A 26,246-nucleotide genomic window follows, 5' to 3' on the forward strand; every position below is an offset into this window, starting at 1 on the left:
GGAAGACGTTTCTGTCCTCCCCCTCATAATCTAGTGGGTGATAAAGGTGCACACATGGAATGTTGATAACAAGACAGTTGAACCCAAGGCTCTGTGGGATAGGGAGGAGATGAATCCTGCCCCGAGAGCCTGTCTGGTGAGTTAGAAATGTCTTTAGTCCATCTCATTTATTGCAAAGTAATTTAACTCTTTGATGGGATAGACTTGTACGATGAGTTACATCACAATAGGCTTTTTTTCCCCCAACAGGTAGTTTCTTCCCCCTTTGAAAAGTAAAGCTTTCCGCAATTATTTGATCTTTGTTTGAAGTCAATTAAATATTAAAGGATCTTTCCCTCCTTTGCATGAGCCAACCCAACTGAAAGTCCATATCACAGGGTTCTGAGAAAAGGAGAGTTTTGCATCAATTCGTCCCCTCCCTCCCCACTCACAGGTACTGCTCCCCTGTTCCGTGCTCCTAACTCTGGCCTGGATGACCATGGCCTTCCAGGATTGCCTTTCTCCAACTCATTTGTTCCCCAAGGCAAAATGAGTCTCATCAAGTATAAATTTCACTCAGAACCTTTCTCTGAATCCTGACTAGCTGCTCGATTTAGTCTCCTGCCATAGCCTGGATTCAGGACCCATGGCCTGCCTCATTAGCTTCGGTCCCATCTCTCACGGCTCCTCCATATGTGTCCCAAAGCTCCAGCTACACCAGCTGATTTAAGGTGGCTCCAGGTTTGCTCATGCCGCTCCTGCATCTTGAGTGCACCCCCTCCCCTGTGTTCACATCTCTGACAAGCCTTCCCCACACAACTCTTGCCCCTGGCTGCACACTGGCTCCAACACCTGCTGCCATTAGCAGCCCAGCTTCCATGTTCCCACCTTTCAGGTCATAGGTCCCCATATTTTCTTTGGAAAATCAATCCCTCCACACTTCACTATGTAGTTAATGAGGGATTAATTCTAGATAGAGCTCCAGGAATAGGCTCTGATTGGCTTAAACCTACTGGCATATCCGGTCTCCCAGACCCAAAAATTGGTTCATGGATGGGAACATGGCCCTATGCAGGGATACAAACTCTCCCCCCAGCTCATGGTGCTTGGGGGTTTGAGACTGCTAAAGCCATATTTGCTACCATAAGAGGAATCACCTTGTGAATGGAGCCATCCCAGGGGGAGCAGATATGACAGATAGAGCTTAGAATGTCATTAGTCCTGGATCGAACTGAGCCTGAAGACAAACCTCTCCCGGACATTCAGTGATGTAAATGAATACTTTTAAAAATTATTATTTAAGCATATTTGTGTTGGGTTTTTGTCACTTTCCGAAAAACTGTGTCCAACCATTATTGTCAATTCAATGACACCTTCTAGAATCTCTCCTGGAACTCTCTTCACCAGTGTTCTGGTTCCCCTACTATAAATGCCTTAGAGACAGAGGCAGTGCCATTCACATAGAAGGTATTCGTACTTGGCAAATGTTGGAGGAATAAGGACACAATGTGAGGACACAGAGCAACACCAGGGAGCGGTGAAGTGCATTATCAGTACAAAGATGTTTGTAATAATTTACCACCCTGTTGGGTATTATTCTTGGCTGTGGTTCTCTAGGCTTTCATTATGTCTTCTTGGTAGGAAGTTTGTTGATGCAAGCATAGCCAGATATTACTGGGAAGCCATCAATAAAACTATAATATAATAGGATAGAAAATTAAAAGGTGCATTTTAGGAAGAATGTCAGTACCCGTCTGTAAAACTTTTAATTATGTTGATACATACACATATATGTGCATTAGGCCACAGTGTAAAATGTATTTCTTACTGCAGATGGAAGCACAATATTTTTGAAAACTATTGATCTGGCTCCCACCTGAGACAATTCTATAATACAGAATATAAAACAATTGAAAATAACAGAGTGTAGGATGTTAGAGAGGGTACTTCTTTTGTGTAACTTCTTTTTTAGTCATATATATATACGTAGTGATATGGGAAACAAAGGCAAAAGAAAAATTAAATTTCCTTACTACTTACAGCCCATTGATGAGTCCTTGAAACAGGCAGAGTGACCTTCCTCTAGGAACTCAGCTGCTTCAATGTTAATGCTTTGCTAAGGGCAAAAGGCAATCTTGGCCCGACCCCCGGGATCCTGTAAGTCTTCTTTAACATATAAAAATTCCTTTGGAAACTTCCTTTATCTCTACCCCCCAAGATATGTGTTGACAATCATCCCCCAAGCATATGACCCACTGATATATATCTGAAGGGTCTCATGACTGAGTCTTTATTAAACAGTAATAAATGACCTTTTCCTAACAAAAGCTAACCCCCTCAAGGTCCTGGAAACCTTGCTTCCAAAATTCCTTAGAGACTGACTCTATCCCTAACCTCCCCCAACCCCCCCAACTGGAAAGTATATAATGGGCCCCTCCTCATGACCCCCGTGCAGCTTTTTCTGCCCACCGGTCCTGTCCCCAGGCTTTCATAAAACCACCTGTTTGCACCAAAGACGTCTCAAGAATTTTCTTGGCCGTCGGCTCCGAGCCCCAACATCTTTACTACATCACATAGGAGTCACAATGGGAGATATATTTCTTACTGTGGGTGGTAGCCAAAAAGTTTGAAAACCACCAATCAGCTTTCTCCCTAAGGCCAGAAATATTACAAAACAGTATGACTGAGCTGCAGCCACAATGTGAAGAGATGGAAGGGGGCTTCATCGTCGCCTCTGCCCTGCAAGCTGTGTGTAGGCAGGTAGTGTATTTGTAGAAGGACTGCTGGGCTTCTAGACAGTCAGTGACAGGCACACGCACGCAACTGCTTGTAGAGCTCAGGCAGACCACAGGGCTGGACGGGGCTTGTAGCTTTCCTGCCTATTTCCTCGCCCAACCCTTCAAGGTACCAAGTTAAAAGCCATGTAGACACAGGAGCCAGGAGCCTTTGGAGAAAGAGGCTAAACATTTTGAACTGCTTGTTACCTTTGGCTTTCAGCCTAAAGGAGCCCCAAGGGTGTACTCTGCAAAAATCCTGACCTTGGGGATTAAAGTTACAGAAGCAATCTACTAGAATTGGAGGATGCTTGAGTATCTGGAGAATAAAAGTAACAAAAGCCAGGTGTCTCTTAAAAAGCAGGCAATTTGCTTTAAAAAAAAAAAAAATGTTGCTCTTCTCATGTTTTAAATTGTTCATCCCTTTTTTCCCATATTTATTTTTAGTTTGTTTCATTCTCTAAATGTTTAGCACTTAGAGAATGTTAGATTCCTTTGACTAGTTTTAGTTTTATTTTTATCTTCCTTTAAAATAGTTTCAGCTACCTCGCTTACTCTTTACATTCCATTTAAATTTTCCCTCCATTGTTGCCACTTTAAAACATTTTTGTTTCCCTTTCCTACTTCTGCTTTATTCACAAACACATCCTTAGAATTCTAAGCTTCTGATTCTAACAGCTAAAATTTTAATTCTTTAGTCTCATTTTCCCCAGTTATACTTTGTAACTGGGATTTTGGTTTTGTTGTTTAACTTGTGTATTGTATTGTTTTTATTCCTTTTATTTAGTTTCCCTTATTTCAGCCTCAATTTCTCTCCCCCGCCTTTGGTTTTATTGGTTTATAAGTGTATTTTCTTATTTGTAATTTTAATTATTCTTTTCCTTATATAATGTGCATTTATCAGACTGACAAGCTACAGAAATGCTAAACTCAGGCTCTTAACCACTATTCTCTTCAGCCTTCTTATTCTGTAAGCACTTTCCTCACTAACCGAACTAAAATATTTCCTCCACCAGTGTGCCTCTAACATATTTCTTCCCCTTTGATCCATCTTCTCTCTTGGCAAGGTTATAAGAAATCCTGTTGGCCTGAATCTTTTCATTTCCATGTACTCATTACAAAGAGCAAAAAGAAGTTGCCTAGAGCCAAAAGAATCCGGAGTTTTTAAAACAGAGTCAACGAGCCCCTTTTTGGATGGTTTCCGCACGTATGATAAGGCTGCTCTTCGCCTGGGCTGGCCCCAGCTGCCAGACTGTGTCAGAAGGAGGTACTTCTTCCATCTCTTAACCCTCCGTGAAAGTCTCCCAGGGAGGCCTTCAGAATGAGGCAGAGGTGGTAAGAAGGGGCTCCAATCCTTTGTCCAGCATTCTGAGAGGGAAGAGGGCTTTCCCTTGAATCCAGCCAGAGGCATAATTTGAACAATTTAAATGACTGTGGCCAAGAATCTCACCATTTAATGCCATCGGGGTCCTGAGAGGAGGTGTGTTGGTCCAAGTCCAATGAGGAGACAGAAATCCCATAGCAATTTGAATGAGGACTAAGAGTAAGGGGGAATTTGCCAGTGAAGGGAAAGAGAACTCAACAGACTAGAAGAAGAGCAAGTGTCAGAGGCAGCCACCAACCCTCGGGCTGAGAGAGGGGACCCAAGGAAGAAGCCACCCCTCAGGGGGCTGAGGTCCAGACATTCTTGGGGAGGGTGCAGTGGGGCTCACTGGACAGCAGAGAGGTTCACTGAGAGGTCATCTCCGTGGAACTTGCTGGAAAGCTGCTCTCTGGAGAGCTAGGCAAAGCTATCCTCTGAAAGAAGCCACACCTAAGAACTCCTGAAAATCAGCCACCTATAGGGCGTGGGGCAAGTTGTCCAGGAGGAGGTGCCCGGCCAGCAGCACCCCATGATGGAGATGCCCACGGACGTGTGCTGGGGGAAGGTGCCCTCCGTCTGTACTCTGCTGCAACGCTGCGGGAGCCAGGTTGCCGGGGCTAGCCAGCCACTCAGGACGAGGTGCCTTGCCCAGCAACCCTTTGGTTGGTGCTCTGTGGGGCCAGCCACAAGGTGCTGCAGAAAACACACCGACAGCAGGAGACATGGGAGGAGCACACCAGAAACGGGAAGGGAAGCTCCTTCTTCCTGCCACACTCCCCCAGCACCCTCTATTGACAAAGCTTAACATCATATTAACCACAAAAGAACTTCTTAAGGGTTCAGCTCCATTATCACAGATGGATAATGAATGGATCTGGAGCTAAGAGACAATGAACTGATAATTGGGCAGGTATACCCCTTTGGCTACTTAGCTTCTGCATTCACTCTTCTACACACATTTGAGACCTGTACAACAATGATACAATTCTATATTTCCATCTAACGCGATGTTGCTATTTGTCCAAGCGAAGACATTCTCACCCTTCACCAAATAAGGAGGAGATGCACAGCCAGAATGGCACTGTATTCACTCTTGGCTTTATTAATTACCCCCTAACTTCCATCAGTCCCAATGAATATTTTCTTACCTTAATACTATAAGGTTAAGCACCACCAGCTTGCATAAAATAAAAATGCGGAAAGAGAGAGAAATAACGGGCACACATAAACATGTTATAGGCAAAGAGGAGATCTGTAAAGCTATTACAAAATCCTCATTTCAGTAGTTGGCCATGGGCTATTGCTGATATCTATGGCTTCCTATGTTCCTCTACCTATTTATTTCCCTTGCTCTCAGCGAGAAGCTGAATCAGTCCGTTCTTTACTGGGTGGAGTGGCCCAAACCTTCATTCAGACAACTGAGTCCTCAATCATCCTGCTTTTTTTTTTTTTTTTTTTGGATTGTTTTAGCTTTCCATTAATGTTTGCTATTGGTCATGGAACTAGTAAGGCGCACCCCCAAAGAGATCCCTTTGCCATATAGACCCCCCCCCCTTGCTTAGAGTGTGTAGCAGCTACTCCATTTCCCTTTGGTAATTGGCCTCAATCACTCCAGGCAGTATAGAAACCCCTTATTTTTGGCATGTTCAGTGATATCAGGGTCCAAAATGGCCCGGTGCAGTCTTCTCTTCAAAATTAATGGAGCCACTGCGGTGTCCCCTGGATGAAAGCATTCCTCTCTTCAGGGCTAAGACCGCCATACTAGCAAACTCAAAGTTGGCAGGACAGGAAGCAGAGACTCCATGAATGGATTATTAGGTGTAAGAGTGAGAAGAGCTGCCCTTTCCACTCCTTGTTCCCAGAGCTGTGTATTCTGGTCATGGGTGAAATAATGCCATGTAGTGGTCTCTGGTTCAAAGCCTGTATTTACCCTGTCAAACAGAACCCCCTTCTTTCGGAGTGCTATCTCCAGGTGGGTGCATAACTACCTCTTCAGTGAGCCAGCCACTCCCAGGTTATGGGGTATGTGGTAAGTTCAAGTAATTCCATGGTCATATGCTCACCGATGCACTTCCTTTGCTGGGTAATGAGTTCCTTGCTCAGACTCAATACTGTGCAGAATGCCATGATGGTAGATAAAGATGTCTGTGAGTCTATTGATGGTGATGCTAGTAGAAGCTTTAAGAGCAGAGAATGCAAATCCATACCCAATATATGTGTCTGTTTCAGTGTGGATAAATTTCTGCCCACTCTATGGTGGTCAGTATAATCAACCTATTACCGGTCAGCTCCTGGGGAATGGAGGCACCAATTAGCGGCTGAGTTTTAATGCAGGTCTCTGCTGTCAGTCTGACTAGGCACTACTCAGTTGAGCCCACAGTCTCCATCCTGGCCACCATAACCACATTCCCCGCCCCCCCCCATGGGCCCAGTGAGCAAGCACTGGGAAAAATGTTTAACTGACATCCACAGAATATATCATTTCGCCCACCTGATTACCAAGAGCCTCCTCTGCAGTACATGCTTTTGTGAGCACTTACGTGGGACACAGATACCTTTATAATATGCCCCTATTCAGAGAGGATTCAGAATCTAAACTGAGAAAAAGAAATAGAGAAGAGCCGGGTAGTGAGATGATAATGAGAGATTAAGTTCAGTTTGGGTTATACTGAGTTTGAGATTCCTGTGGGGCTTTCCAGTACAAAAGGGCATTTCTGGAACTCAAGGGAGATGCTGAGATGGAGAAATTTGGCTGCCAGTGACGTGGAGGTAACAGTGGAAACCACAGATGGGGATGAAAGTACGCAGGGACAGTGTTGAATCTGAAGAGTTTGAGGGCAGAATTCTGCAGAAGGGCTGCTGTGGGATGTCAAAGACCGAGAAGGAGAGGCTGAGTGAAGAAAACTCAGGGAGCGAGCAGGACCATGGGGACAGACGAGGAAATGTTTTTAAAGGTGGAAGTCATCAACAATTGTTGATGGTATCAGTAAAGAAAATAGTGTCGGGGCAGTGGTGGAAGCAGAAGCTAGATTCGTGGAAAGGTTCACAAACAAATACAGGGCAGGGAAGTCAAGTCAGTGAATGCCACCCATTCATTCAAAATAATAGGCTATGAAATGAAGTAGAAAAGAACTCTATGCTATATAGCATTTCTATATTTGCATTTAAAAGGGAAATAGGATCTTGAGCTTTTAAGATGAGAAAGCTTGAACATCTTTGAAAATGTAAGGGAAATCACATCCATGCAAAGGAAGACTGTGGGATAAGGAGAGGTGCGTTTATTAGTAAGCAATATCCCAGAAGAAGGGATGGAGTCAATGACTCAATCTCCAAGACCAAAGGGGGGGAGGGGGCGGATGGGATGGAGGAAAACAGAGGTCAATTTGCAGGCAGTAGAGAAGGAAGTTAAGCCGGTTACCTTCCCCAATTTCCTTTTCAGATTACAAAGCAAAATATTCCAGTGACTGGAAAGTCTGAGTCAGTGGGACAGGAATGAAGAAAATCTATAGTTTTGAAAGAGCAGTAGTGGGAAGTGGAGGGGGTAAAGAAATACAGAAATCTGATTGCTTAGTCAAATTTCACTTCCATCTTAAAGTCTTCTCTGCCCCTTCCCCTGGAAGTAAACAATATTAATAACATATGTATATATCAACTACGAATAGGTTTTTTTTTTTCCTAAAACGCCTTAAATGGCACTTGTCATTTTCTGCTATGTAGTTACTTCATCTCTTCATGTGAGTCTTTCAAGAAGTAATTTTTAACTCTTTTAAAAAAAGAACCCTGTTTCTTTGTATCGCTGAAAGCATCTGCCAGAGTGGGTAACACATTAACACAGTGTTTCAGCAACAATCCCTGCACAACAAACCAAACTAAATTTAGTGGAATAAAATAGTTTTTTCCCCAAATTATTGTCTCACAGTTCTGGTGATCAACGAGGAGGTTCTCACTTGGGGGTCAGCCTCTTCAGTTGTTGCAGTCAGGAAGCCTCTGCAGGCTGTCTCCCTCATCTCTCTGGAGCTTGCTGTTGGCTACTAGCTGGGACCTAACCGGGGCTGTTGGCCAGAATACACATGCGTGGCTCCTCCATGTGGCCTGGGCTTCCGCAGGGCCTGGTGACTGGGCTCCAACAGCAAGCGTCCTGAGAAAAAGAGTCAGGCAGATGCTAGATCACCTTTTATGATCTGGCTTTGTAAGTCACGCAGTATTGTTCTACCACATTCTATTTATTAGAGTTAGGTCACTAGGGCCAGGCCATATTCAGGGGAGGGGCATTTAGGCTCCACCTCTTGATGAGAGGAGTGTCAAAGAATTTGCAGATACTACATACAGTAAGTGCTAATTAGATGCCTGTTTAACCATTAAACATTTTGGAAAAGGCTCAGAAGAAAAAAAAAATGAGAGTGGTGCATTCTTAAAAGGTCTGACTAGAAGTCAATAATAACGCTGAGAAGTCAATTAAACCCATAAAATATGCTACCCATGGCTGTTTTACAAGTGTTTGCTATCTTTTACAGTCTCCTTTTAGGATAAAGTTGGGTTGTTTAGGAAGATAAAGTAGATCAGTGTTTCTCCTACTTTCACGTGCATGAGAACTTCCTCGGGGACCTTGTTAAAATGCATGCAGATTCTGGTTCAGTGGGTCTGAGGTGGGGCCTGCCGCGAGCCATGGACCACGCATGAATACCAAGCTAGCCGGAGGCAGTAGTAGGGGTGACTACCCGGCTCCTGTGCTCGCTCCCTTCTCTAGGAGAGGCCCTAACAGCTGGGAGTATGCCACCACACGTCCTGATGTGCTTACAGGACCCTGACCTTCCGGCCAAGTGGACCCTTGATGCCGGCAAGATTAGTCTGTTCTTCCACAAGCCTTTTAGAAGAGAAATAATGGAAGAGTCATATTCCTCTCTCTTGTGGTGAAGCACAGGACATAGGCTCTGGTGTTACCACACATATGAGACAGCCAGTCTCCGGGAGGGATAAAGAAATGCAGAGAAGAATATCCAGGTGCCATTCCAGTCCCTGGTGAGGCTCAGGCCAGATCCCCATCAAATTCCCTTCTCGGTCTAAATTTGTTCTAGTTGGGTTTCTATCATTTGAAACTTAAAAGTCCTAACTAAAATGGGGTGTGGGGAGAAGAGGATGTCTCCTGGAAATGCAGTACCCACTGGGATGGGGGGACATCAGAAAACTTCGGACTGGATTATTATCCAGACATCATGGGCCTGGGGTGAGGACAGACTGTCCATTCAATCATGCTAAAGGTGTATTTCTAACGAAGTGGGTAGACCACAGAGGGAGTTAAACACATCAACCTCTAAGGCTCTGGGAAGAGAAGGAAATAGGAGAGTCTGGGAGCACCATGGCTAATGTTCTTTAGAGTGACCCCTGGGCCTGAGTGGAGGTTAAAAACAAGGGCTAGGCAGAGTCCTGGCCAGCAAAGAACAAAGGGGTGAAATGTTCCTGTTAGGCACTGTATGATGTGCTCTTCCTTGATGACCTGAGTTAATGTCCCCAGGAAAGTGTCCTACGTCGCTCTGCCGGCTGTCCCCGAAACCCGAGGATGGTCAGTGGCTGGCACTTCCACAGTCGGAAAAGGTCAGATCGCATGAACACGAGCCCCATCACATGAGCCTCAGGCGACAGGCCCTACGACTGGCTATTTCACAGGCAGATCTGGAAGTCCCCTGAGGTCTCTGAGGCTGCAAGCAGCCCACAAGAGACAGTAAGCTCCTTTTTATGACAGTTTCCACCTTGCTATGTTTGAACTAAGTGAATTTTTAATAACCAGTGTCTTGGTCACACCTTCAACTACATCAATCCCATATTCAAGGGTCTACGCAATTGAAATAAACCGAACATTTCATAGCACATTTCCAAAACAGAAACATTTTTGCACTGAGAGAAAAAAGACTGGGTACCACCACGGTGTATCGTCCATGAATGGAAAGACTTTCGTATTTACTAGGCAAGGACATGCGCAGATGGGACAGGCAGCAACAGAACGGCGATCCCGGAGAACACTTCCTTTGTGGGAAATGCCCTTGGGTAAAAGATGCGACAATGAAGTAATGAGGCTGATTTCAGAGAGCCAAATGGATGCTGATCTCATTATTTTGTAGCCATACCTTGTGGTATGTTTATAAAATATTTCTTTCACAAGTTAAAACAGAAACTGCTACAGATGGATTTAAATTTTGGTAAAATCAATGGGAAAAGTTGTATGTTAATGCAACATTTGTTGTAAAGATTCCAGAAACATACGAGTCAAAATTTCAAATTATAATTCCCACAGTAACTGTAACTCTGCTATACAACCTACATAATGGGAGAAATGTTATCAACATATACCATAGTAGAAAATACTCAGTAAGCAGAAACAAGCTGAGTTATGCTTGTTGTGGGAATCATCATTTTCAACTAGCTGAGGATATAAAAAAATTGAAACCATAAATGCATGCATTATTTTATGTATTTAATTCCAATTTTTCTTGATCAATTTAATCAGCTTTGCATCCAAACTACATTTCCCTTTCATAAACTGCAAATGATTGCCTTTCATAATTTTAAAATCCACATCATTTGGTTTCTTTTTCTCCTGCAGGCTGCCTTTGCCGAATGGCATCATTATATCCTGTCCCTCCCCTAAAAGGTCAGGCCATGTGTGCCGGGACCCATTTATCTATATTCCTCGTCTCCCCAAAGGACACCAAGGCGGGAGGGGGAGAAAAAGACCACCAAAGAGAACAAGAAGCACGTTAAGTAGCTTATACAGGTAAGTAAGTGCAGCAGAACAAGGGATAGTGGGATCATTAACTTCCCTGTTGGTATCTTCCTAAGCCAAAATAAGGAAAATAGCACCACCATATATTAACAATTTCCAAAGTGTTTAGTCATAACATTATCTCATCTGATCCTCACAACAACACTGTGAGAAAAGCAAGAAGAAAACCCCTTTCCATTGTTCAGCTCTTTGTGGCTCCAGAATATATTTAAGGATGCGCTTTTCTGGTATAATTTGAAGTCTGGACTATTTAATTGCACTTACAATATTACCCACTTACCACATGCAGCGGATTTACTTATTATTGAAAGCAGAATATACTTTATGTAAAAACATTATGGTTACGAGCTGAACATTTAACATAGATTAAGCTTTCTGCTTTAACTATATTCTGAAAATTCAATAATGAAACAGAAAGAGAAATAACTGCCCTTTGAAACTCTGCCTGGGCAAAATTAATCCTGTATATTATATCCAGTATTACTTTTCCCAGTTTGGTTTTAACTAAGAAGGGCACCTTCTACAGCCTCTGGAGAGGAAGCCTTATACTTTCCAGCAGTCTTTACCATCAGGGTGTATTTAATTATATTCAAACTAAATTACTTTGGCTCAAGATCAATCATATTTCCTTTTGACGCTAAGTAGCTCCGCCTCACCCTAGTGTTCATGACCTTGTGTAAGTGTTTGCAGGGTGCTCTGGTCAACCTTTTCTGTCTCTTAGTGCTACTATGATCTGGCTAGTCAAGAGTAAGTTTGTTTTCCCCTCTATGTACAAAAGAATCCCTCTCCATTTATTCAGATAAAATATCTGAATTCATCGAGTACACCAATAAAAAGATCGATTCAAATGAAGATTCAGAGCCGGCAAAAGCCTTAATATCATTTGTTCTAACCTGAGAGTTAACAGTTAATCCTCTGCCCGTGAAGTGTACGACCATTTTGCATGTAATTAAAGGGCAATATTTTAAGTGTTAAAAGGAAAACAAATCCTAAGGAATATTAATTTTATGAGGTTTTATTGTGGAGGATGAGTTGTCTTCTTAATGTTACCTATAATTATAAATCAGATCTTTGTAATGAATAAAGATTAACACATAAATTCTTGGGGGAAAAAAACCAGATAAAATACAAAAAGGTATCCTGTGGGACATGAACACTCAACTTTCATGGTTATTCCCCCCTTATATGCAAAACAACAACAACAACAAAAAACCAGTGTCTGGGGCTGATGGCAAAACACAATCTCAATACTATTGCCAGTTATGAGAAAGATAGGCAGATGGCTGATGAGCTAAAAGAAATCAGCGATGAAGTTCATGTGAATTCTTAAATCTTCTTGGAGAGCAAAAAGGTCTTTTCTGCCTTAAGTGATGCATCAGTCAAACAAAAAGGCAGGGTTCCACGTGTGACCTTTCCAGACAGTCATCCACTCTCATCCACTCTATGGGATTATCTCAGGAAAAGTACAGACCCAGCCAGTGACAAGGTTCACCTTAAATAGAATGAAATGTCTCTTTCAATATGGAAATTGAAGAGGAGGTAATCAATTCTTGAGGATCACAGAATGCTTAGAAATGTAAAATGATGGGGTCTGTTTCTCTTGAGCAGTCAATAATATGAAATTCTCAAAGGTCTTATATTTTCCAGGCAAACTGACAGCAAATAAGGTCCCAAAGACTATCAGTACCATAAGTTAAGGAACTCATTTTTTTATATTTACTTATAATTAAAGCTGCAGAATTCCATGAATGGCTGACAGTAAAATACTAACCCACTGAAGAATCAACCAAAGGAAGATTCTGAGAACAAGGTAAGTAGGTCCAACAACAGAAGAGTGTTAAATAACTTACTGTACAATCATAAAATGGATACTGTGCAACCATTCACAGTGTGTTCTGAAAAATGTCCAAGGAGAGGGAAAGGGTTGATAACATATTGTAAAATGAAAAGTTACAGAGTGAAATATTCTATACGATCTCTATTTAGGAAAAAAATATGTACATTGAAAAAAAAGACTAGGAGGACACACACAAAATTCCTGACAAGAAATCACCTCTGCTAGTGAGAATTTAAATGTCTTCACATTTTTTTCTTTTCCGAATGAAAAGGGGGTAAGATTAGGGGAAATTTTTATTTTCAAAAACAGCCATTAAATATACTCTGATCTTTGTCCAATCTTTTTAATAACATGCACAACAAAAAACAAGTATAGTTAGTGCCACTTAGCATTTGCATTAAGTTATTTATCTTTAAGTTATAAAATCAATAGTTCATTCAAATTTAGTTTCCCTATACTTTTTGCCCAATTCACACAAGAACAATGTATTTTTTTAAATGTATAATGACATAAAATTTTATCCAAGGTTGCAGTCTTCCATGCCATCTTCTTCACACATCATGTCTAGAAAATGAACTTCATATGCTTGATTCCATAAGTTTTGAAGAAAACCATTATAATGAGTGCCCACAATCCCAGAATAAAACCCCCGGGAGGATGCCAATCTTTCAGCTTTGGTTTCTGCAAAACAAAGAGGACACGGTAAACTTAACAATAATGGGTCAAACAAATACTGATGGGAAACAGAAATTTCACAGGCTGTGTTTGAAGGGGAAGTAATTTAGCCAAATTAAGTGTATTAGGACAGCAACAACAACAAAAGCTTCTAACTGGGTAAATATTTCAATGTGGTTCTTACAGAGGTCAGTTTCAGACGCCATTTTGTTTCTTCAAAGAGGCTTCCTTGACTACCCAGCCAAACAGCTCTCTTCACCCAAGCTCTTCAGTAGCCTACTAGTCCTTCTCACTTTGAATTTATCTATTCATTAGTTTGTTGGTTTTGTCTGTGTCTCCCACTAGACTATAACTCTACGAGGGTCACCTTGCTTGTACTCCCAGCACCCCCCTGTCACGGTGCCTGGCACACAGGAGACATACGTATATTATACTGATTAAGTCACTGGAAAAACAAATGCTATCCAATTCCATTTGTTCTGATATTCAACAAATACTTGTTTGGGGGCCCATACCTTTGGTCATGGTAAGCCCTTGAGACAGAATGTTCCTTACTCCATTCTGAACCCTATTTGAAATTCACCAACTAAAATGCCAATTCCTTCAGATTTTCCCACCTGCTATATTCTTTTCTTTGAATGTGTAGCTCCTTCTACTCTTACTTCTATCGAGGAACATAATTATCTTTATTGGTTATCTCCCTGCAAAATTCCAGGGGGAAATGTCTGGCTGTATTCATTTTATATCCCTTTGTCCATTCCCTACCCCTCAACACCCAGCCAAGTGTCCTGTATATTTCTTTGTCCAGCAAGGAAAGGCAGATCAGTCTTCTCCCTTTAGTTGTCATTGCAACAGCTATGTTATGTCCCTGAAATTGGAGGTCTGTAACTATGATCTTTTTATGAGGTTTACTTCCTAAACTACTGGCCAAGATTGTAAGGATAGTTATGATATGAGAATCATATTTTTTTTAAGATTTATTTATTTGAGAGAGAGAGAGAGAACATGCGCGTGATGGGGGGGCGGGGCAGAGGGAAAGAGAGAAACCCAAACAGACTCCATGGCGCTAAGCGTGGAGCCCAAGACAGGGCTCGATCCCACAACCCAAGATCATGAACCGAGCTGAACCCAAGAGTTGGTCGCCTGACTGCACCACCTAGAGGCCCCTAGAATCATATTTTAGAGTAGAATTGAGTAAAGAGAACTGTAATCTAAAATTTTCTTTAGTCACCATGTAAACTAGCCAAGGAAGGTTCATAAATCTCTTAGAGGTATCTGCACCTTATAGTTTGGTTTCCCATATATAGGACACCTAATGTTCTTTAGTCAATCCTAAGCTCATCACATTACAAGAAGAAAGGAGGCAGGCAGGGAGGAAGGGAGGGAGAGAAGGAAGGAAAGAAGGAAGGCAGGTAGGCAGGCAGGCAAGCTTAAATATAAAACAAATCAAGTCAAATCAACCAGAATTCGTCAGTAAGGGCCATGCTAGTATAGTTGCTTAATGCAGACAACATTATAAACCCACTAAAAGAATTCAAAAGAACATTTTGATACAACAAAACTCTATTTTTCTTTTAATTTTATAAATGGAGAAGTTATCTATGGAAATGCCTGGTTTTCAACTAGGTGATCTTTCTGCAACTTCTTCCTTCTCTTCTGAAATTCTCCTCTCTTGGCTTCAGTGATACTCTCCCCAGGTTCTTCCCCTACTTCCCTAACCATTCCTTTTCAGTCTTCTTTGCCCCTGAAATGCTCGTGTTGTCTAGAGCTCTGCCCTCGGCCATTTCTTCTCTCCCTTTATATAATCTCTCTGGGTGACACCTGTACCCTGGTTTTGACCTCTGTCAGCAAGCTTATGATTCCCGAATTTATATCACCAACATGGAACTCTACGCTAAACCCTAGGTTTACGTACAATTACCAGACATCTCTACTTGGATATTCTAGAGGATCACAAACTTTACTACAGCCAAGAGCAAATTCATTCCTGAGTCCTCCACCCAATTCTGTTTTCTTCCCTGTTTTCCATCACTCCATCCATACGGGGGGCATCACCACGTTGCCAAAGTGATAAAACTGGAAGTCATTCTTGGCTCCCCCAACTCTCAGACCTTCCCATTTCCATGAGTTCCTAATTCTTACAGGTTCTCTCGCTATCATGTCTGTCCTTCCTAAGTTTTCTATTGCCACTGCCACTACCTTGGCTCTAGCTCTTACCATTTCTTGTCAGGACCACTGAAATAGTGTCCTAACTAGCTTCTCTTCCTCCAAGATGCCCTCTCTTTTCCACCTATCAATCATACTGCTGCTAGACACATTTTCTTAAAATACAAATATATATCTATAAAATATGTATACATATTTGTATAATAATAAAAGCCTCATATATATGCAATAGGTATTGTTTGTTTTAAGCACACATTACTTTTGTAATTTAAAAAAATTAAATAAATAATTTAAAAACGAGGGCTCAGTGTGGTGTGGTTCAAAGAGCATGGGATTTAGAAACAACTGCTTTGGGTTCAAAGTTTAGTTTTAACACTTAAAGCCCATGTTACCTGTGAAGCCACTTCACCACTCTGAATTTCTGAATCTGTAAAACGGGCATAGTAACACAGACCTCCTGGGAATGAATGAATGCACAATTACAACAATGATGTGTTTTCTGAGAATGTAGTCAGTCTATAACTACCTGTTCCTACCTAGAAAAGTGATGATTTGAAACTCAGAGTACTTTTTAGGTAACTTTCTTTTGTGTTTGTTAGTTATGAGGAACAATGTTTGAAACAATCTGATTTTTGTATAAATTTCAATGCAAAATTAACTGGTCAAACTAACAGAGAAATCAACCTTACTGTTTTCATATCACGCTGGAGTTTTAGTCAACCACATAATATAAACACAACTGACAATACTGTTTACAGTGGTTACGTGCTACCTTAACTCTTAAGTCTATTCTCACCCCCTCCCACTCCTTCCAGAAAACTCCCCAAACACCAAAAATATTGTAATCCAATTCTTCCTCATGTTACTTTCTATTCAAAACTCTGCGATGGCTCTGATCATATGTGAAATGATGATGACAGAGGTTCTTTCTCTCTAGTCTCTTATAAGATGGTAAGTCCAGTGGCATTTCAGATGGAAGAGCTTTTGTGAAACACTATGAAAAATCTTAATTTAATTCCAGTAGAAAATCTAGATTAATATAAAGCATAGTTATATTAAGGACAGGGAAGGTAGATATCACAAGCATGTGACAATGAAAAACAAGTGAGTGAATTAAACGTGATTTACTACTGCTTGGTTTTTGTCATGTTTATTTTCTATTATTCAAACAATTTGTAATCCATGCCAAAGGGTTGAAAAAGCTAAACCAAAAATTCTTTTTCCATAAATGGGGAAAAGGTTGTCATTATTAGTTATTAGAGGAAGCACACCTTTATACAATAGTTTGCAGATGTACCCTGAAAATTCAGTTTAAGAGTACTGACCTAATTGGGGCAACAAGATTCACATTTTCCCCAATAACTAGGAGTCTCGGATTTAGATGGTATTTGAAAACACACACACACACACACACAGGTTCATGCTTTAAAAAATTTAAATAAATATTATCAAAATCTGGCATTAAACTCTTACCTACAGAAGGACAGGCTATAATATACAATACAGACAATTATTCCATAAACCAATTTAATGAATTTCAGTGCTAAAAGAGTTCAGGTGATGTGAACTTTCAAGAGTTTAAAAATACTGTAACTTTCAGATAGTATTTAAACCAACTCATGCTTTAAAAAAAAAAAGGTGAACATCATTTAAGCTCTATGATTCATTAGAGATTACTGAAATAATAATCAAGTAGTTAATAGCAATCTTAGTTCTGCAGCTGTAGAAACTCTAGTTACTTTCCAATGAGATGGATTCCCTGAGGTCAGAGTTGTACCATTAGATCTTAAACTTAGCCAGAAATAGTTGCCAGGAAGAAGACAATGAAAGCTTCTTTGGAAGTCACTATCATTTCTCCCAAGACTGGTCCTGGCAGCTATTTTGATCTATTATTCCAAAGACTGGCTCAGAGAATTCTGGAGGCATTGCTTCCTGGCTCCTTCAATAAGATGTGTCCCATATTTAGACCACTGATGCCCAGGAGAGGACCAGAGAGAAGAGCAAAGTGCTAGAGCTTTGAATGTAATAATGGAGGACTAAGAAATGTATGTAATCACTCCAAAATTATAATGGAATTTTGTATTTATTTACAGTATAACATTGTACAGACTAACAAAGAGCAACAAATCTCAGCTTTCAAAATGGCTATTTGCAGTTGCTATATTTTTTATTGTATTACATATTTTTGATTAACAGAAAATGGCAAATGAATTATTAATTAAATACAACTTGGACTCTTAGCTTAGCATGGCATCTACGTAGAATCTTCCAGTGCAGCCTTTCCCATCTTCTGAGGAAAATACATATGAAGACACAGAAAGACAAGAGCACATCCTACTAGAATGAAAAACCTCTGATGAGAAACCTCAGATAATTTCACTGTCTGAAAGTCCTAGAAACCAGGTCTGCAAACAAATTAATAGTGGCCTGCTTTTCTGAAAAAGGATTGCTTTGCACTGGGAAACACAATAATTCTGTCAACTGAGAAAGGGACTTCTGCTCTCTCCTTTTTCCTGCCTGCTATTCAAGAGATTGTGTTTCAGAGTAGAAGGGTGGCTTGACGAGGCAGCCAACGTAGTGTAACTCATTCCTATCCCCCCAATGGCAAATCTCTTTACCATCTGAATACAGTTCCCAGTAAAGAACAAGTCAGAAGGTAGAGGGGCACTGACAATGGTTCACTGCATCTAAGAAGTTTCAATATCCACATGAAAAGCTCTGAAGAGAAGGGAAAATATAGGAAAAATCCTTGTAGTAGCGCATGTTAAGAAACAGGTTTTTCCATACACTTCACCATTTTAAAGTGCCCCCAAACCAGACATACATAGGTAGCGTGGTAGCAGAGGATCCTCGGATCCTCGTTTAGTTTAGCAAAACCACATTTGATGACTGCCTGCCAATCACAGGAAATGTATAACAAATTATTCTTCAGATGCAGGTCTGAGAAGGCATTCAAACTGAAGTAGATAGGGAGAAGCATCCACATACTCTGTTGGCACATACCAACAGCGTTCTAAGAAAAAGGAAAAAACACGGAGAGGTCTATGAGTAAAAATACTCCCACACACAATAAAGAAATATCCTGAAGATGCAGAGAACATCTCTCAGAATAAGATGCAATCAGGAACCAAAAGATCATTTTAGAAAAATTTTGTTTGGCATTGACTTGAATAAAGATGCACAAGAAATTGAAAATAAAAGAATGGTACAAAGAGAAAAATTATACAAGATACAAGGGCAACAGGCTGAGATAAAAAGGGAGCAAAATTAAAATCCACGTTGACAAGGAAGAGTGCCCTAAGCACATCTTTGAGTCCTTCATTCACCTAACTGTGGCAGATTGGTGGCAAAAAATGGCCCAATTCTCCATACTTCCCTTGTATCCATGCCCTTTGCAATATGTGCTGTTATAGCAACTCTCACCAAGAAATGGAATTTACATCCTTGTGACATCTTTTGGTCGACAAAATGCAACACAAGCAACAGTGTCCTAATTCCAAGGCTTTGCTTGCTTCTGCTCTCTCAGACTCTGCTACCACCATGAGAAAAAAATCTAGGCAAGGCTTCTGGAGGCAAAGACATCATGTGGAGAAGAACTCAGGTTCCCCAGACAAGAACCAGCCAATTCCCAGAAGCAGACCGGCCTAACCAACCCAGGACTGCCCAAAGACTCATGAGGGAACTCAGCCGAGAATAGAACTGCCCAGTTAAACTTGGCCTAAACTGTCAACTTGCAGAATTATAAGCTAAGAAAATGGTTGATACTGTAAGCCACTAAGTTTTAGAGTGGTTTATTATGCATCAAAAGCTATGGAATACAACCACTGATGTAATTAATGTGGAAGGAAATACCCTGATCCTTTGTTATCATAAGAAAATAAAGTTCCCATCTACATACTTGTGGCTTCAGATTTCTGCAGGAATGGTACAAATAAGAACAGCATAAAGGGCAACTAATCAACCTCTTGTCCACCATGAACTCTGCTGAGGTGGGGGGATGGTCTGACAAGATAATCTCCTCTGACCCTCCTCGAATAAGAAATCCAGCCCCATTAACTCATCTAACTTTCACAAAGCATCTGTCACACCTGAACAGTTATCTAGAGCCAGACTCTGATGAAGCCATCCAGGAAAAATACCTGCTATACGTCTTCTAGAGGTAAATGTCATGAATATTCTTTGCATAACCTCCCCAGTAAAGGAGCTATATTGATGCTCTTCCAGTTCTCTCTTATGGGCTTCCTGGAAACAGACTGACTCCAATTGCCACCATGCCAGGAATTGCTCTCCCGGAAATGAAATAGGGGAACCCAGAGACTAATTCACCTAGCTTCCTCTAGCCTTCCTCCTCTCAGTTGCAATCTGGACCAGATGTCTAGCTCCTTTCCTTTTAAAGTTAGTAATTAGTGTTACCCAGATGTTGCCCCCTGCTGGGGAAATGAACATCTCCCAGGATTCTGATGCACCCTACTCATGGTAAATTTGCAAAGCAATTAATCTAATCTAGGATAATTGAAGATGCTTTACTTTTTACTATAATTTGTTAAATATAAAATTGACCATAGTTTTTCCTTAACTATGATTTTAGTTTTCCCATGACAAGAATATCCACTGTTAACATTATTACTTAATAGTGCTCTGGAATTTCTAGCCAATCTAGACATAAGTTCCAGTAAGGAGAAGTAAATTTTCATCTGCAAATATTATGATTAGATACCAACAAACTCTACAAAATAAATTCATAATTATGAAAAATAAAGAGCTCAGATTTTTTTTTTTAGATTTTTTATTTATTCATTTGAGACACAGAGATACAGAGAGAGAGAGAGAGAGCATGAGCAGGGAGAGAGACAGAGGGAGAGGGAGAAGCAGGCTCCTCGCTGAGCCTGGAGCCTGATGTGGGGCTCGATCCCAGGACCCCAGGATCATGACCTGAGCCAAAGGCAGACACCCAACCATCTGAGCCACCCAGGCGCCCCAAGAGCTCAGATTTGAGATAAATATAAAAAAAACTTTGAATATGTTACCAAAAATGAGTCAAAAAACAGAACAGAAAAAAAAAATTCCATTCACAACAGCAATAAAAAACATAAAATAACAGAAATAGCCATAACATGAGATGTAAGGTAAATAATCCAAATTACCCTATAAAAATGAGTAAACAGACCAGAATATAAAAAAGGATATGATAAAGCTAATCTAAAATGTTGTTCTCATGCAAAATAGAAAGATCAATGCAACAGAATAGAAAGCAGGCAATCAAGCCCAGTAGCCAAGAATTTAGTACATGATAAAAGAGCTATCACAAAAAAGTGGGCAAGAAAATATTCTTACTGGTGCTCTGGATTAACATTTGGAAAAAACAGTTTTGTTGCTAGCCCAACATTATAAACCAAAATACACTTCACATGGTTTAGAATTAGATGTAAAAATATTAGATGTAGAAACTTTTTTTTTAATTTTCTTTGTAAAGTGGCACCTAGGGACACATTCTAATGGTAGCTATGTTAAAAGTACCAGTGGAGAGGGATGCCTGGGTGGCTCAGTCGGTTAAGCGTCTGCCTTCAGCTCACGTCATGATCCTGGGGCCCTGGGATTGAGTCCCATATCAGGCTCCTTACTCAGCAGGGAGCCTCCTTCTCCCTCTGTCTGCAGCTCCCCCTGCTTGCTCTCTCTCTCTCATTCTCTGACAAAGAAATAAATAAAATCTTTAAAAAAAAAAAAAAAAGTACCAGTGGAGAGCAGTGGAAGAAGAAACTCATTGTGGGGAGCAGAACGCACGAGGCCAAGGGCCTGCGAGCTGACTCAGCAAGGACCTCTTGGGAGAGCTGGCCCTTGAACAACGTGTCATATTTGGGTTGGTGAAGAGCAGAGCAAAGTCAGGTGATGAGAAAAGCCAGGCATTGTTGAAAGGCAGAAGGAAGGTGATGGACGATCCACAATGGTGGAGATTTACATCTGCTAGTTTGCTGCTGACCAGCCAGAACTGTATCAACTGGGAAACACTGCTGAAAGAATGGATGCCCTTTGGGTGTAGCAAGCATCAAGGGCTACAAAGATTCATTCTGTAAATGCCCAGTTGTGAGCTGGGATTTGAGACAAGAAGCTTCTACTAGCTTGAGTCAGTGCCCACCCACAGGTGAATGGAGTAAAAAGAGATAAAATGTAGGAGAATTTGCACACTAAAGGGATTTATAAATCTAAAAGCAATAAATGAAAATAAAACCAAAAGGTGAAGAGATTTTTTTTTTAAAGATTTTATTTATTTATTTGACAGAGAGAGACACAGCAAGAGAGGGAACACAAGCAGGGGGAGTGGGAGAGGGAGAAGCAGGCTTCTGGCAGAGCAGGGAGCCCAATGCGGGGCTCGATCCCAGGACCCTGGGATCATGACCTGAGCCGAAGGCAAACGCTTAACGACTGAGCCACCCAGGCGCCCCAAGGTGAAGAAATTTTTAAAAGAACTTTTTGAAAGCTCTGTGTTTTGCAAAGTGTACAAACCAAAAGGAGAATAAATGGGAAAATATGATAGAAAGGGGGATAAGTTTAGTACATGAAGATCTCCCCAAAATCAATAGACACAAAGATTTATTAATAAATGGAATAAGGAAATGAAAATTTTTACAAAATAATTACAAATGGCTAATTAACATTGAAAAAATTCAATCTTCTTGATCATAAAAACAAATTAAAAATAATATATTAACTATTTCTTCATCTTTTAAAAATTACACTAGTAAATGTTAATGAGGATGGTCAACTTTTCAGAAAAATAATCTATTAACATGTTTAGAGGTCTTTAAAATGTTTGTATTTTTTCATTCAGAGGAACTGTTACACTCTGAGCTACATTAAGAAACTCAGAAATGGGGCGCCTGGGTGACTCAGTTGGTTAAGCGACTGCCTTCGGCTCAGGTCATGATCCTGGAGTCCCGGGATCGAGTCCCACGTCAGGCTCCCTGCTCAGCAGGGGGTCTGCCTCTCTCTCTGACCCTCCCCCCCCCCATGCTCTCTATCTCATTCTCTCTCTCAAATAAATAAATAAAATCTTAAAAAAAAAAAAACTCAGAAATGCTGGCAAAGGTTTTGCACAAAGATTTTCTTCTCAGTGTTATTTACATAATAAAAAAACAGAAAACAATCCATATAAACAATAATACAGGAAATATGGTACATCTACATAAATAGTAATCAAAATGTTTTCAAACAATTTTAATGATTTGGAAACACACTTATGCTATAATAATAAGAAAGTAAAAGCAAGATTCAAATTAAGTATGAAATATGATCTTCTATAACAATATTCAAAGAAAAGGAATATATTAAGGTCTTAATAGTGTTTCTCTGGATGAAATAGAATTAGGTAGTTTTAATCTCTTCTCTAAACTTCTATATACTTTTGAAAATACGTTTCTACAATGTATATGTATTTCTTTATTTTTTGTGTGTGTAGGGGGAAGGGAATATATAGGAAAAACTTCTACTGAAAGAATCCACTTAGAAGAATCTTCATATACTCATCTTTTCCAAATTAGGAGATGCACTGCAATAATACTGTTTAGTACTTGGTATTCTAAGTTTAAGAAAATGTAACATGAATAGCATGACAGCAACATAATATAATAAAGTGCTTTTTCAGTATGTATTTAATGATACTGCTGGAGTATAACAAGATTGCTATTTTTAAAACAACTATAGGTAATATTTTAGACATTCTACAATGATTTTCCTTGCAATCAAATGACAGATTGGTATAATTATTGCATTTGGTAGTACAGCTGCATTTAAGGTAAGTTCATATTAAAGTATAGCTTATAATTTCATTTGTGTCATATCAGAACTTCTCATAAAATGACTGATTTTATGTAGTTAAAGTACTCTACTGACTGCTATTAAATACACTATTTTTTAAAAAACTTTCACAATAACAACTATAATACAAAGGTGAAAAGCACACATAAAACACTGCACTGTGTCATGAGCAAACACTTAAGAGCTTAAGGGCTACCTATTATTGAAATGCCTAATGTTTCAAATTAAAAAGATAGGTAGCTAAGCAACACTGCACTGCCAATTGTGCAGAATATTCAGCCTCCCCTTTCATGTTGCTAGGAGAACATTACCATAGAACTGCAAAATAGTTAATGGAGCATAGATCTAAGCACTAAAATTATGTCCAAAGAAGAAACTGAGGATTTTCAAAATTGTACGTGTTTACTGTAAAGCAAATGAAAAATTTTCAAAGTTTCGATGAAATTCTTTTCTTAAAATAGAATGATCACATCAGTTCAGTTAAACTATATTTTAAGTAAAGGAAAAAAAAAACAATATACTGAAGCTACTAGTCTAATAACTTTAGAAAACAGCTGTTTGTTTTCAACTGTTTGATCTGTGCTGGTTTATTAGTATTTCCAGTCTCTCTATATCTTCTCTATAAAATATAATTTGTAGTCTCCAAATTATATTAACAGTATAAATCAAACTGTGGTCAGCAGAATTCTAAGTCAGCCCCCAGATTCCCTCTCCCTAGTGTACATTCCCCATCTAATCCCTTCTCCTGGAGTATGGACGGAACTTGTAAATTAGATGGGCTATCTCTCTTATGATTAGGTTACATTATGTAGCAAAGATGAAGGGATTCTGAAGATATAATTAGGGTCCCTAAGCAGTTGACGTTCAGTTAATCAAAAACAAGATTATCCTGGGAGAAGGGGATGACCTAATAAGGTGAGCCCTTTAAAAGAGAGTCTATATATCAGAGATAGAAGTCAAAGAGATCAATACATTAGAAACCGCCAAGATGCTCTCCTGCTGCTCATGAAGAATCAAACAGCCATGTTGTGGTGTGCAGGACAGGCAGGGAAAGCAAACAGCCTCTGGGAGCCCAGGAACTCAGTCAGCCCTACAACCACGGGAAACTGAATTCTGCCAATAACTAGTAAACTTGGAAGAGGACCCTGAGCCTCAGATGACACTGCCATACTGGTTGACACCTTAATCAAAGAATTGTTAGACCGTGAGCACAGGACTAAGTTCAGCTCTGCCCAGACTCATAAAGCGTGGAAACTGAGATAATAAATGCTTTTAAATCACTAAATTTATTTGTTACACAGCAACAGAAAACTAACAACCAAGACTTGAAATGAAACTATTCATTATGCCTGGTAACTCTTCCTTGGTTGAATAACTGACTAATATATTAACTTTATATGTTCAAAAAATAGAAGTGAAGAAAATGAAATATTCTAGTCTAATTCCTCCTACTCTTCCATATCTATTCATTCTGTTAAGACCCTGCTCCAATGTCACCTCCAACTGAAGCCTGTTCTCATACCCCAGTAAAGAATTAATTTCTTTTTCTCTAGGCACCAAAGGTAATTGGCTCCTATCGTACACTATAGTCAGCTTGTGTGTGTGATTCTACCACACTGTGATTTGTTGGTGGTGTCTTATCCATTTCTGAACCTTATCAAGGTCTCATAGGCTTTGAATACAATAGAGCAATCAATTTGTCTTAGTTACATATTATTTTCTCCTTGAAAATAAGAAATACAAATATTCAAATATTAAGTACTAATCTACTAGTTTATACTCTTGGTTTTATGACTTAAGGAAAAAATAAAGAATTGCATTAATCAAATAACAACATAATCTATTTTAAGAATCCCTAGTGAGAAATTAAAAACATTATTTAATAAATGTGAAAACAATTTGAAGTTTGAAATAAATGAATCTGTTTTTTAGTTCTTAGTTCTTAAAAAAGAATCCACTGTTCCCATAAATAAAAATAAAAGTACATTTATCAACAGTTATTTATCTGTGTCTGTTAAGAGGTAATCAGAGCTCTGCTTCTGCAGATGTAGGGTTAAATGCTACAGAAACTATCGGCCCATTCCAAACAACTAGAAAATCATACAGAAGGTAAGGAACAATGGTTTTCAGATATTGGACAATTTGCAGCAGTTTTCTGACCCCTGGAAGAATGTAAATAAGTGAGTCTCTTGAGTGCCCAAGCTTATTGCCTGAAGAAAGCTTCCAAGCTGCGGCATGAGGAAGGGGACACAAACAGAACCTGGCAGTCTTGCTGAGTCAAGGAGACACAGATTAGAATTCAGGGAGGTTTGGGCAGCTAGAGTTTGCAGGGCAGACCACTGGAGAGGAGGGGGCAGCACAGAGACAGGCCTCCAGATATTTGCAGAGGGTCTTCTGGAGTCTTCTGCACAGTGTCATCTCTGCTGCAAAACAAGCTGGCAGAGGAAAACAACACAAAACACCAGAAGCAACAGGCCAAACACTGTCATGCTATTCATGTTACATTTTCTTAAACTTAGAATACCAAGTACTAAACAGTATTATTGCAGTGCATCTCCTAATTTGGAAAAGATGAGTATATGAAGATTCTTCTAAGTGGATTCTTTCAGTAGAAGTTTCAGAAGTTTTTCTTCTGAAAAAGAAAGACTTTTCTTTTACTATGCAGAGCACCAGGTCACAGCTCATACTGAGTCTAATGCAGAGTAAAGCAGAATAAATCAGAAATAGTGGAGCTATCTCCCCATAACCCTTCCAAAGAAGGATCTGCTCTGGATCTGCCTCAAACAACTTAAAAGCAACCCTTAAAGGGCTCAAACTGATCCTACAACAATATCTAACACTGCTACATGAATAAAACAAAAA

The 26,246-nt window shown here is 40.0% G+C and overlaps 1 protein-coding gene across 1 annotated transcript in view; it reads right to left on the reverse strand.

Annotated features, from left to right (window-relative positions):
- Nucleotides 1–11,912: 11,912 nt before the first annotated feature.
- PIGK (phosphatidylinositol glycan anchor biosynthesis class K) overlaps nucleotides 11,913–26,246 on the reverse strand; it is a 120,409-nt gene continuing 106,075 nt past the window's right edge. Inside the window, exon 11 of the mRNA XM_021678134.2 lies at nucleotides 11,913–13,412. Coding sequence (XP_021533809.1) covers nucleotides 13,296–13,412 — 117 coding nt within the window. The 3' untranslated portion in view covers nucleotides 11,913–13,295. The remainder of the gene's footprint in view (nucleotides 13,413–26,246) is intronic.

The sequence above is a fragment of the Neomonachus schauinslandi genome, chromosome 4 (assembly GCF_002201575.2).
Source record: "Neomonachus schauinslandi chromosome 4, ASM220157v2, whole genome shotgun sequence".
NCBI lineage: Eukaryota > Metazoa > Chordata > Mammalia > Carnivora > Phocidae > Neomonachus > Neomonachus schauinslandi.